We start from the raw sequence: 13,530 nt of genomic DNA, 5'->3' as shown, positions 1-13,530 counted from the left end.
GCGTTCCAGCACAGAACCAAGTCAGGTAACATCTGCACATAGCAGAGAAGTCCTCGGGGACCAACCTCTCCCTGTGGAATGGCAGCAACAGACACACACACACAGGAGGAATGCCATCCTTCCAGACAAAGTCCATGTCATGCCATTCTACTTTTAGCCAGTGGTGAGGAAACACATCCACCATCCACAGGAGTGAGGAACAGGGATCTGAAAGCTCTGCTGCCAAAATGAGTCCTCCCTTGCACATGGATGTGTAAGAACACCTGCAGGGGCCCCTCTGCCCGGGCCTTCCGGGCTCCCCTGACCAGGGAACTGCTGCTGTCTTTCCTTTCCCAGTGCTGGGAATGGAAGAGCTGCAGATCAAGCCTTTGAGCCACAGCAGGTCAGTCTGGAGGTTCTCAATCAATCCTGACTGTGCACTAGTCACCCAGTGAGGTGATGCCTGGGTCCCCAACACCCTGAAGCAGGCTGGGAGACTCTAGACCTTCATTCATATATATATATTTTTTTTAACATTTGAAAGCCAAGTCTGAAAACCAGTGAGTTAATTTAGAAATAGAACCAATGCTTATGGGAAGAATAATCTTTTTGTAAAGAGAACTAACAAAACACAAAATCTTTAAAATTATTAATGGTCTGTCAAAATGCAAGTTCGCTGAGAGGATCTGTCCAAGTAAAATGAAATCCTGTGACTGCTGTTCCCACCCCCACAAGTTATTCTGAGCTGAAAAACAGCTAAAAATAAAAGACAAACTAATATTGTATTATACAAATTGTAATTTAACAAGATACCTTTTAAAAATCAGTTCTCACAAAGTCCCATAATTCTAAGGCCAAGCTATCTTTTGCAGTTTCCAGCTAGGATCAGCACAGACCGGGTCAGTTCCTGCACACCTACTTCCAAGCTCCAGGGCTGCAGGCAGAAGCAGCAGACCATTAGCCCCAGAAACAGGCACTGTGCTGCCTCCTCTGAAGATGCCTCCTCATACCCACTGCCACTTTGGAGCAGGACTGTGCCAAGTTCAAAACCAAATGAGGGCCAGGCACAATGGCTCACACCTGTAATCCTAGCACTTTGGGAGGCCGAGGTGGGTGTATCACTTGAGGTCAGGAGTTCGAAACCAGCCTGGCCAACATGGTGAAACCCGTCTCTACTAAAAATATTTTTAAAAAATAGCTAGGTGTGGTGGCAGGCACCTGTAATCCCAGCTACTTGGGAAGGTGAGGCAGGAGAATCACTTGAACCTGGGAGGCAGAGGTTGCAGTGAACCAAGATGGCACCATTGCACCGCAGCATGGGCAACAAGAGCAAAACTCTGTCTCAAAAAAATAAATAAAATTTAAAAATTAAAATTTAAATTTAAAAAAATGAACCTGGCCAGACCTTCAGAGCTGAGTACGACACCACAGAGCCCGCTCAGGTGTGCTAGACCTGGAGCCTGCTGCCACCTGACTTATACTCACGGGCATTTCTGCTTACACAGACAGGGTCACCCTACGTTCCTCAAAGAGAGTATAAACAACTCTGTATGGGCTGTGATCTTACACAACAAATTATTCATCATTATCTTTACTCTTGAGTTGACAAGGTATGCAGGGAAAGACAGGAAACTGCATTAAAGGCTAAGAGGGAAGAAGTGTGCCTTGAGAGTACAGGAAGCCTCCCCGACATCAAACAGAAAGCCACTATCATTAACCTCACACTCTTCCCTCCTCCTCGTCTGCTCCAGTCCTGGCTTTCTTCTTCAAAGCTCAATCCAGACGTCAGTCTGTATGGGAAACCTTCTCACCATCCTTGGTCAGAAATAATCCCTTGCCTACACCACTAGTCCACAACAGCTCAGCGCTGCCTTGTCCAGAGATTCACACATGCCTTCCTCACTAGACGATGAGCTCACTGAGCACAAGATGCAGGCCTTTCCCTTCCTGATGCTCTCCACAGTGTGGACTCTACAGGGAGGGGAGGCCCCCTCGGTCACCCACAAATGCAGACTCCTGAGCCCACTGCAGGTCTCACCCTTCAGGATTTCCAGGCGGGCCTGGAAACCTTCCATTTACAACAAATACCCCTCCACGGTGCTCTGGCCCAGGCCAGCTTGGGAACAGGGCTCCACAAAAGTTAGCTGAGAGAAGAGATGAGCGTAAACTGGGGTTTTTCCATCCCCAAAGGCCATTCCATCTGCTTCAGTGTTTCTTCCTCATTGGACAGGTCAGTCCCACTGCTGCTCCGGAAGGCTGAGGGCTGCCCCATCAGACTGTCGAGACGTTCAGTTAAGTAGCTGCACTGCTGCATCCTCCCATTTGAGAGGAAACTGAAAACCCTATGAAAATCAAAGTTTCCCACCACCCCCCTCTCCTTTGAGAATGTGTTCTTCCTGTAACATTAACAATAACTCCAGTTCCTATCCTAAAAAGGGCACTGCAGCAGAGTCTGCTGGTTAAATAATCTGGTGAGAAATTCTGAAGGGGAGAGAAGAGGGGAAATTCAGAGCAGGGACAAATAACCAGCAATGAGAGGTGCTAGGTAAACAGTAAGTAACATTAATAACAACCGGCTTCGGAATATAAATAAAGCAGCAAGGTTAACCCTCACAGCCCAGGACAAAGGCCCTGGGAACATGTCAACTGCACAGTTCAGAGTACACCAAGCATGAGCCTGACGTTCCAAAATCCAAGCTGAGGTGGGGAGAGGAAGTCAAAGGGGAACAGAAAGGCAGCCCATTCATGGGTGCCCACAGTTGCTCCAGAGACCACTAGAGACCCTGCCACGACCTTTCACATTTACAAGGCCACGTGCTGGGAGCTCAGCTAGAAAAATAGAAGTCTCAAGAAATGAGCCTAAAAGAGCTCCAAGTAATGATCAGCAGCATTCCTACCAGAGAGCACGCAGGGTAATCTTATGTTGGGAAGTGGCTGGGTGAGGGCACAGCTGCGACTTACTCGGCCCTTCTATGAATTCTGACTGGGGAAACTCAACCAGTCAAACCACAAATGAACTCCCTAAAGGGTCTTAGGTTGAATTTCACTGTGCCCAAAACCCACATAAATGACACATAAATAGGGAAGAAAAAAATCACCATAGGAAGAGAACAACTCGCGATAACCTGAAACCACTGTTCAGAACACATCGGAGAAATCGACATTTTCTTCTACCAAAGGGGAAATCCACATAAAAACTGACTGTAGCTTCCACTCCTTTGTTGATCTTCTTTTTTAATTTTGTCTTAAGTTAGTGACATAGTCTGTGTCAAGCCTCATTCTGTGCCACACCCACGCTGTATGAAACTGCCAAGGACCAGTTCAGGATTTGTACCACGAAACTAAAGACTATAGAAACACTAAAACGCAAAACAGTGGGTTAGTTCTTTCTGTGATAACTCACGCGATTATTTAGCACATACTAAATTCCCATCATAAAAGATACTTACAGTAGAATTCTCTTTTTCTACACTTGAGTCAGAGGTCTTACAGAAATACTCCCCAACGAGATGTCCCTCTCTGCTATGTGAAGTCTCACAGCATGGCCCTAGTCTTTGTCTCTAGAACCAGTATTTAGGATGGAAAACAGGAATGAAGAAGATACAGAACTTCTCAAAGTATAAAGACCAAATTTCTCTCGGCACAAAGAAGCAGAACAGCAAGATTTTCCCTTCATTTCATGTCAAATGTATTTACTTAGGGCAAAGGCTGCACACACTAGAGACTGGCTCAGCCCCCGGGAGTTGGGGTTGCCCGCCAGTGCTGTCGACTGATCTGAGCGAGGGGCTCACCTTCCCTGTGAAGCCACCGCAGGGGAAAGAATTTCCAGTGTCCTAGGCTGCTCCATAGGAAGACTCCACAGCTCCAAATTAAACAGAGGGCGATCTCTAAGAGCCACCACTGCAGTTTTATTTACATTTGCAATATAAACTGAAAGCTGAGAAAAAAATTTCTAAATGATACTTCAACAAAAATATTCTAATCAGCGCTGCATGCTTTAAATGTCTACATAAACATGGACTCAATCCCTTTGGCAAACACTGTTTCCACCCCTCCTTTTTAGGGTGGGTGCCCAGGGTTGATGGCTTGGCTCTCCCATCTTCCCTCTCCTGGTGCCCCCACCCCCGGCCCTCCATAGCAACTGAGCATCCAGGTAAAAGGCAGGTAATGGAAAGGGCTCCATGCCTTGGTTTCCTCACCTATAAAATGAAGAAAATAGCTGCCTACTTTGCACGGGTATTGACATAATTAAACTTGCCAACCATAAACAGCGATTAGAATAGCATTTGGAATATAGTTAAGTGTTAGCTATGGTCACTTTCTTCTTTTATTTTCCTGGACCTCTTCAACAGAGATACTACAAGTTCCCGGTACTGGTCTTCCCATGACACAATGCACATTTCTGCCTTTTCCTGTTCCCCATGGAAATGCTGGTTTCAAGATCCCTGTTTATACAGACGGTGGAAAAGTAAATTGGGACAGCATTTCAGGGAAGCACAGGTGCTCTGTAGCAGGACCCTGGGAAAGCCAGTGTACTATGAAAATGATGACAGAGACACAGATGTGTGGCTTTCTGAAGCATGGTTTATGATGGCCCCAAACTGCAATCAACCTAAAGATCCAACAACACAGGACTAAGGAAATTACAATATATTCATAAGAAGGCAACTTGCTAACAAGTAATGTTGAGGGGAAAAAAATCCATGTCTTGGTAAAGAGATCTAGCTAGTATAGCCACAAAATAGAACACTAAGCAGCTGCCAAAAAAGGTCTCTATATATGATATAGAAAGATCACCAGGACACAGTAAGTGGAAGAAAATAAGATTCAGGACAATACATAATAGGTTATATAAAAAGGGAGAACTATAAATACCTATTTGTGTTAGCTGGGTCACATACAAACACTGCAGATGAATACAAAGAAAGGATCAACAGCTGTTTCCTGAGGAGAGCTGAGAACTGGCAAGAGGAAGACTTTAACTTTACAGTTTTATCTTTTCCATTTTTATATTTATTTATTTATTTTTGAGACAGGGTCTTACTCTGTCTCCCAGGCTGACAACTTCCTGGGCTCAAGTAATCCTCCCACCTCAGCCCCCTGGGTAGCTGGGACCGCAGGTGCATGCCACCATGCCTGGGTAATTTTTGTAGAGACAGGGTTTCGCCATGTTGCCCAGGCTGGTCTGGAACTCCTAGGCTCAAGCGATCTGCCTGCCTCAGCCTCCCAAAGTACTGGGATTACAGACATGATCCACTGTGCCCGGCCATCTTTTCCATTTATTTTTTAAAATAATTGAACCATATAACCATATTACCTATTAAGCATGTTTTTAATTGGGAAAAAAATCACATTTAGGAAAACAACTGGATGTTAGCTTCAACGGTTTTTTTGGTTTTTTTTTTTTTTTTTGAGATGAGGTCTTATTCTGTCACCCAGGCTGGAGTGCAACGGCACTATCTTGGCTCACTGCAACCTCCACATTCTGGGTTCTAGCGATTCTCATGCCTCAGCCTCCTGAATAGCTGCGACCACAGGCATGCACAAGCATGCCCAGCTAACTTTTTGTGTTTTTGGTAGAGACTGGGTTTCACCATGTTGCCCAGGCTGGACTGAAACTCCTGAGCTCAAATGATCCACCCTCCTTGGCCTCCCAAAGTGCTGGGATTATAGGTGTGAGCCACCGTGCCCAGCCAACTTCCTCAACAGTTTATAGAAAGATTAAAAATAATTTTCTATTTGCTTTGTAAAATACCTTTCTATATTTTCTTTAACATGTATGTATTATTTTCATCATCAGGAAAAAAGTTTCTTTTGAAAAGAGAAAAATATTTCAGATTCTCTTCCATCTCATTCTTTATCAAATATATAAACAAGAAACCTAATTCTTTCATTTAGTTCAAAGTATGTTTAATCTCTCTTGAGATTTTTCCTTTGTCCCATATGTTATGTAGAAGTTTGTTGTTTCATCACTAAATACTTTTGTAATTTTCCAGATATCTTTCTGTTACTAATTTCTAGTGTAATTCCACTCTGGTCTGAGAGGACACTTTATAGGACTCTATTCTTTCAGGTTGGCTGAGGTGTCTTTTATGGCTGAGAATATGATCAGTCTTGGAGAATGTTCCATGTGGGCTTCAAAGGAAGGTGCATTCTGGCATTGTTGGATGAAGTGGGCATTGTGAGGGCAGAAAGAGTGAAGAGATGGAGGGACAGCAAGGGGGAAATTATCAAGGGCACAGAAGACCTGATGCTAAGGTTGAGGACCCACTGAAGGAGAAAGCGAAAAACAGGCTTCAAACTACAGAGGCAGAGAAGCATCTTATGCTCTCCCAACATAAATGCCAACTGAGGGAACGCAATACTCTGAGCAAAGGACAAAGCACCAGTCATTTATTGTATGACTTCATTCAATGTGTGGGTGTGTGCGTGTGTGTGTGTTTGCATGTATGTGTATGTGTGTGTGTGTGTGTGTCCTACACACAGTCACAGAATTGGCAGAAATGGCCTAGAGCAGCTTTGGTATCAAAGCTCACAGTTAAAGAAGATAATTTACTTATTAAAACACCATTTTTACTAAGTTCTGGCTTCTCAGTGGTACTGAAATTATATAAACAATAGTGTCATAAAATAAATGTTTCTTGCCATGTGCTAAAAAAGAGAAGAGAGTAGTAATATTAATAGGTATCATTTGGGGGAGGTCGAGGTGGGCGGATCATGAGGGCAGGAGATGGAGACCATCCTGGCTAACAGGGTGAAACTCCGTCTCTACTTAAAAATACAAAAAATTAGCCCAGCATGGTGGCAGGTGCCTGTAGTCCCAGCTACTCAGGAGGCTGAGGCAGGAGAACGGCGTGAACCCCAGAGGCAGAGCTTGCAATGAGCTGAGATCGTGCCACTGCACTCCAGCCTGGGCAACAGAGAGAGACTCCGTCTCAAAAAAAAAAAAAAAAAAAAGGTATAATTTGGGCAGCACTTAGTGAAATGAGGGCCCAGTGCTGTGCTAAGTCCTCACAGTAGTTTTCTATTGCTGCCTAATCAAATTTAGAGGCTCAAAAAATATCCATTCACGATCCGATCTGACAGGTCTACAGGAGCGGGCACAGTATGGCTCAGCTGGTTCTCAGCTCTGCCTGCCCCCAGGCAGAAATCAAGGTGTCAGCAGGGCTGTGTTCCTTTCTTCAGAGGATGATTCAGGATGACAGCAAAATTCAGTTCCCTGAGGCTGCAGGACTGAGGTCTCCTTACAGGCTCTCAGCAGGGAGCCATTCTCAGCTTCCAGAGGCTGCCAACACTCTCCCGCACATGGTTCCTTCAAAGCCAGCCAGGGTAGGTCAGGTCCCTTGCACACTGCAAACCTCTCCAGCTTCCCTTCTGCCTGGTCTCCCCGTGGTATCTCTTCTACCCAGTCTCTCTATCTGACTCTTCCATTCTCTGTTGCTGCCTTTGACGGTTCACGTGACTATGTGGGGGCACACCCAGATAATCCAGGATCATCTTCATTTTAAAGCCAGCTGGTTCATAACCTTGATTCTATCAGCAAAGTCCTGTGACAGCACCACCTAGCATCTTGGGTTGAACAATGGGAAAGGGCATCTTAGCAGGGAACTGTGAGAATCTGCCTGCCAGGCCCTGTCACATGCATGACCTCAGTTAACCCCACAGCAATCCCAGGAGGAAATCCAAGAGGAAAGTGAGCCCACTGAGCTATAATCTACATAGCCTGTTATACTTTACAAAAACTATAGCTTCACTCCAAAATGAATCCTAAATAGATTACATAATTAAACGTTTAAAAATGAAGCAAAAAACCAACCAACAAAATAACACCATGGCTGCTTTCTCAATATTAGATTAAATATTCAACTCATCTTGGAACGGTTAGAGCAGAAAGAGAACAGAAGAAACAGCAAGAAGAATATGAACAGATGAAACTGTGTTATAAAATGTCACTCAAACGAAAAGGCAAAAACTTTTTGCCTTTGTAGGAAAAATGCTAAATACAAGCCCAACAGTTAACATTCCTATTACGAAGAACTCATACTAAAAGAATATTTTTAAAATGGACTAACAAAACCATTGGTATTTCTCTGGTGAATTAACATGTTAAAGTCTAACCATATTTAGTAACCAAAGAAATGTACATTGAACCAATGGTTTTCTATCAAATTAGCAAGATCAAGGGGTTGGCAGATTGGGTGCTGGTGAGGACCTGCTTCCTGGTTCATATATGCATCTTCTCGCCATGTCCTCACACGGTGGAAAGGCCAACGGGGTTTTCCCAGGCATCTTTTATAAAAACACTAATCTCATTTGTGACGACTCTGTCTCCATGAACTCATCACCTCCAAAGGCCCCACCTCCTAATACCATCACTGTGGGGCTTGGGATGCCAACATATGAATTTGGGGCGACACCAACATTCAGACCACAGCAGATGTGTACTACAGGAAAGTTACTTCAACAGGTCCATGAAGTTCAGGACCAGGGGTGCCACGTAGGAGAGAAGATGGCTATTCACACTGTTATAACCACTCGTTATCACACAGACTAGGACGGCACCTCATACACATTGAGACATTTCAAAAATAAAACCCAACATAGCTTTCAATGTGCTGAGTCAAACAGCTTACCCTCAGGAATCCCGCAGCTCTGGCAAGGCCACCTGCGGAGCTCTGAATAATAACAACGTGCAGTTTTCACTCACCCTCGATGTAGAGGGGCTCCACCACGTCGTGGTTAATCAACTCGAAGTTCTCATGTCCGATCCAGTGCTCCACGTTTCTCTTCCTGCCCGTGAAGAAATTGTCCACCACGGTCACCTCGTGGCCGTCCATCATGAGTTTGTCAGTTAGATGGGAGCCCACGAACCCTGCGCCTCCTGTTATCTGCATCCGGACAGCGTGTGCAGAGCATTCCCAGAAAAAGCACATGAGAACACAGTGAGGACCAGCTCCACGGAGAGACATCTCTGGTGCAGCCACGACTTAAAACTCAGGAGCAAGGCGGGGAAGGAAGACAGCAAAGGTTTTAAGGTAGCATCTTGACTCTTACTGCAGAACAAAGAGGTCATACTATCTGTAAACTCCTAAGCAGCCTAAAATTTCAAACTACCAGTCTTGGAAGAATACAGAAAAATCACAGTTACAAATTTCAAAATGTCTTTGCTGACTGAGAATTTCCCATTAGTCAAAGGCTCTTGTTTTATAACAAATGGGATGCTGGACATAGCTCACGTGGCTTTAATATTACCGCTGAGAACTTAAAAAATTACTTTATAGAAAAAACGATTAGCAAAATGCAGAGATTTGGTGAACTACCAAGAAAAAAAAACTTAATATTTAAGTTACATTCAAAAACTGCAGGAAAAACAAATATCTTTTAAATTGTTTATGAGAACAAATTAATAAGCAATACATGCTGTTTGTAGACTAAAGCCCTAAACGCCTAAGTCCACTGTGTGGTTAATTTCTGAGTGGTGATGTGAACACAGTGTGGTATACACTCCCAGCCACAGAGCACGATGAGACAGCTGTGAGGGGTCTTGACAGTAACTCAGTAATAACAAAACCTAGACCCCTGCAAAGGTGAAAAGTCAACTGCGCTTGAAAAATACTTTTAAGTTGAACACAGGTATTTTATTCAAATTAAATGGTGTAACTGGAGGAGGATAAAGGGAATTTCATCTGGGGGAAGGTTATAGGCGGTGGGAGTGAAAAGAATAGGCTCAGAAAACAGACTTGCCATGCACAACTCAATTCTCTAGCCTGCTGTATCCTGTTCTCCACTCTGCCTTCTCTTCACCAAAATTCTCATTCATTTCACCCTTCTGTTTCAAACGGAAAGAATTAATAGGAAGACAGCAATCCTTTCTAGCTAAAATAAAAGGTATACAAACTCCTAGGTCTATGGTTTTAAAACATGTAATTCTCCATGAAACTCCTGTTTAAAATAAATGAAATCTCACACACGATGAAGTATTCACCACGGGTGAGAGAGTAAAGCCACCTGGATTTGAGTGGAGTGGTAGCCCATGCCTGTAATCCCAGCACTTTGGGAGGCCGAGACAGGTGGATCACTTGAGATCAGGAGTTCAAGACCAGTCGGTCCAACACGATGAAACCCTGTCTCTACTAAAAATACAAAAAATTAGCTGGGCGTGGTGGCACACTCCTGTAATCCCAGCTATTTGGGAGGCTAAGGCAGAAGACTCGCTTGAACCCAGGAGGCAGAAGTTGCAGTGGATCGTACCACTGCACTCCAGCCTGGGTGACAGAGAAGACTCCATCTCAAAAAAAAAAAAAAAAGAAGCCATCTGGATGAAAAAGATCAAAAATGGCAGAGGAGAAGTAAGGGGAGGCTATAAACTAAAAATGAAATCTGGGTTGGGTACAGTGGCTCATGCCTGTACTCAACACTTTGGGAAGCCAAGGTGGCTGGATCATTTGACGCCAGGTGTTCAAGACTAGCCTGCGCAGCATGGTGAAACCCCGTCTCTACTAAAAATACAAAAATTAGCTACACGCCTGTAATCCCAGCTACTATGGTGGCTGAAGCACAAGAATCACTTGAACCTAGGAGGTGGAGGTTACAGTGAGTTGAGATCACACCACTGCACTCCAGCCTGGGTGACAGAGCGAGACTCTGTCTCATAAATAAATAAATATCCTAAGTCCCCCAACTGAGTGGGCCCCCTCTTGGCCAAACGGAACCCCAGAGAAACCTGAAAAGCTGAGTTCCCAGCCGTGATGTGAAAGGAGATTGGACATGCCTCACTATACTTTCTCTTTTGGAGTTTAGACACAACTGACCAACGTTAATATTAAAACAGAGATCATAAACAGGACCTAGGGTCGTGCCAGACAGGAGCTAAGTCACATCCCTCCAAGTCATTCTGACCCAGTGTATTGGTGAACAGACTTCCTTGTCATAACTTAGATTCCTTTCTGCTGACTCCAAAGTTTTACACAAAGATTTACTCCTTTAACCAATTACAAAGTAAAAAATCTCTAAAGCCAGGGAGGTCAAGGCTGCAGTGAGTGGCAATTGTGCCACTGCACTCCAGCCTGTGTGACAGAGAGAGACCCTGTCTCAAAATAAATAAAATAAAATAAAATACAGAATCTCTTAACCCGCCTATACCTGTGAGCCTCCACTTCAAAATAGCCTGTCTTTTTGGGCCAAACCAATGTAAAAGCCCTATATATTGATTTATACCTCCTTGTAACTTCTGCCTCTCTAAAATGTATAAAACTAAACTAATCCGCCTGCCTCGGGCACACTTACTCAAGGCTTCTTGGTTTTGTGTTTCCTGGGGCTGCAGTTACTCATACTGGATCATAATACACCTCTAAAATATTTTAGAGTTTGGTTTTTCAGTTAACAAGGCCAACCTCAAGAATAACCATCCCTTAACCACCACATAGATATTACATATGCTCTGATGAAATGCAAATCAAATGGTTAAGACAGGATGGGTGAGACCAGGCATCCTCATGCTCGATAGCTTTCATTTGGCTTTACCAACAGCACCATTTTCCAAATCCCCTTTGCCTTCGAGATAAGAAACTGACACCCAGAGAAGTTACGTCTTTGACTAAAATCCTCAGAGATCACTAGCTGGGACAGACTAAAGCTACAGTCTTTCTAATTACATGCTCTCTACTGCCTGTCAATTTGTCTGGTTCGTGTTTCATCTTAAGAGCTCCCACATTCTACTGCTATACCTGAACAATGACTATGAAAAACGATTTTCCAGAAAAATAATTGAAATTCAAAGTTGACTCACCACTAGAGCTTAACTCACGGGATGAGATTTCATTTTATCTTCACGTTACTGCATTTTTCCAAGTTTTCCATGATTTTTACATTTAAAAACTTGCAACTTTTAAAAAGAAATGTAACCCCTTTTAACATAACTGTTTCTCTATATGCAAATATTTCTGAAAACAAAATGTTCAGTGGCACTCTAACATTATCTCTGCACCCAAAATACCTGGCAGACAGTTCTGAGATATCAGAGATGCAGCGTATTAAATTACACATGATCATCTCCAACATCTCACTAGTCTTAGTACTGACGTAAAATTGTTGGAAGCACCTTAGCTTGACTAAAATGCACTGGAATTTTTTTTTCTGAAGTAATTTCCTTCTACCTAAAATACTTAAGATTTATATAATATAGCTGGATGGTTATGCAATTTTTTATCCTAATCAATGTTAGCCCATTAGGCAAGTGTTTCAAATAGAAACAAATTTGGTGAAAGCTTAGCACTTACAAAGCTCTATCAGGAACACTAATCACCAAACTCAAGGATACTCTTTGAATCACAAGGAGCTAATACCCAAAAGAGAACAGGAAGTAAGACCTCTTACACTGAGATGGATTAGAACTTACACGGCTTTGCATGGCTTTCCAGTATAGGGGTTTGTCTCAGTGTGCTTTCTTGCTCGCTCTTGTGGGTGCCAATAGGCAGCTAAAGAGGTCTAGTTCAAGGTCAGCAGTCAAACTCATGATGCTTAGCAAATTAGCAAAAAATCAAAAAATGTATTTCAAAGCAAGTCTCCTCTTTCTGTTGAAGCTGTCCTAAGGCTTACCAATTTACTGAAAAGGCTTTAAGTTATAGCAACAATATACCAGACTCACATGCCAAATGCCTCAGAAATGTGCTTAACCTATGAGATGGCAGATGAGGGGGGAAAAAAACTAAGTCTGTTTGCTGTGGTGATGTGTAAAGCAAAATAAATTCTATAATACTCAGCATCGACAGGAAGATCATTCCATGTGCACATAATAAAATTCATGGCAAGATTTTGGAGCATTCCTGTAACAGTGCTGCTGTGCTTTTAATGTGTCCACCAAAAGCACATTTTGGTAATTTAATCCCCAGTGCAACAGTGTTAAAAGGTGGGGTGATGAGGCCATGAGGTGAAGTAAATGGATTAATGCCATTATCAGAGGAGTGAGTTTGTTATCGTGGAAGTGTGTTCCACATAGAAGCACGAGTTCAGTCCCTTTGGTCTCTCTCTTGCCCTCTCTTTACCCATCCACTACGTGATGACATAGCAAGAAGACCCTCACCAGGTCACAACCCCTTGATCTTGGACTCCCCAGCCTCCAGAACCATGAGCCAATAAATTTGTTATAAATTACCCAGTCTTAGGTACTCTGTCATAGCAGCACAAAAAGGACTAGGACAGAAAATGGGTACCAGAGAAGTGGGATGATGCTTATACAAACACCTGAAAATGTGGAAAAAGCTTTGGAACTAGGTAATGAGTAGAGGCTGGAAGAATCTGGAGGTGCATGCTAGAAAAAGCCTAGACTTCTGTGAATGGAGTGTTAAAGAAACAGTGGTGAGGCCTCAGAAGAGAAGAGCTGTGGCGGAAGTCTAGAACTTCTTAGAGATTACCTGTAACATGGTTGTGACCAGAACAATTGTGGAAATATGGACAGTAAAGGCCATTCTGATGAGGTCTCAGATGGAAATGAGGAACATACCACTGGAAACTGGAGTGAAGGCTATCCTTGTTACAAAGTGGCAAAGAACT

At 43.4% G+C, this 13,530-nt stretch overlaps 1 protein-coding gene across 7 annotated transcripts in view; it reads right to left on the bottom strand.

Annotated features, from left to right (window-relative positions):
* Nucleotides 1-13,530, bottom strand: part of UXS1 (UDP-glucuronate decarboxylase 1) — a 118,774-nt gene that overhangs the window by 60,378 nt on the left and 44,866 nt on the right. For all 7 annotated transcript variants that reach the window (XM_034953601.3, XM_034953602.3, XM_034953604.3 and 4 more), the window contains one exon: nt 8,687-8,867. In XM_034953601.3, coding sequence (XP_034809492.1) covers nt 8,687-8,867 — 181 coding nt within the window. The remainder of the gene's footprint in view (nt 1-8,686; nt 8,868-13,530) is intronic.

The sequence above is a fragment of the Pan paniscus genome, chromosome 12, assembly GCF_029289425.2.
Source record: "Pan paniscus chromosome 12, NHGRI_mPanPan1-v2.0_pri, whole genome shotgun sequence".
Lineage (NCBI taxonomy): Eukaryota > Metazoa > Chordata > Mammalia > Primates > Hominidae > Pan > Pan paniscus.
Note: the sequence above shows the minus strand (reverse complement) of the source record. Positions and strands in the feature narration are given on the sequence as shown.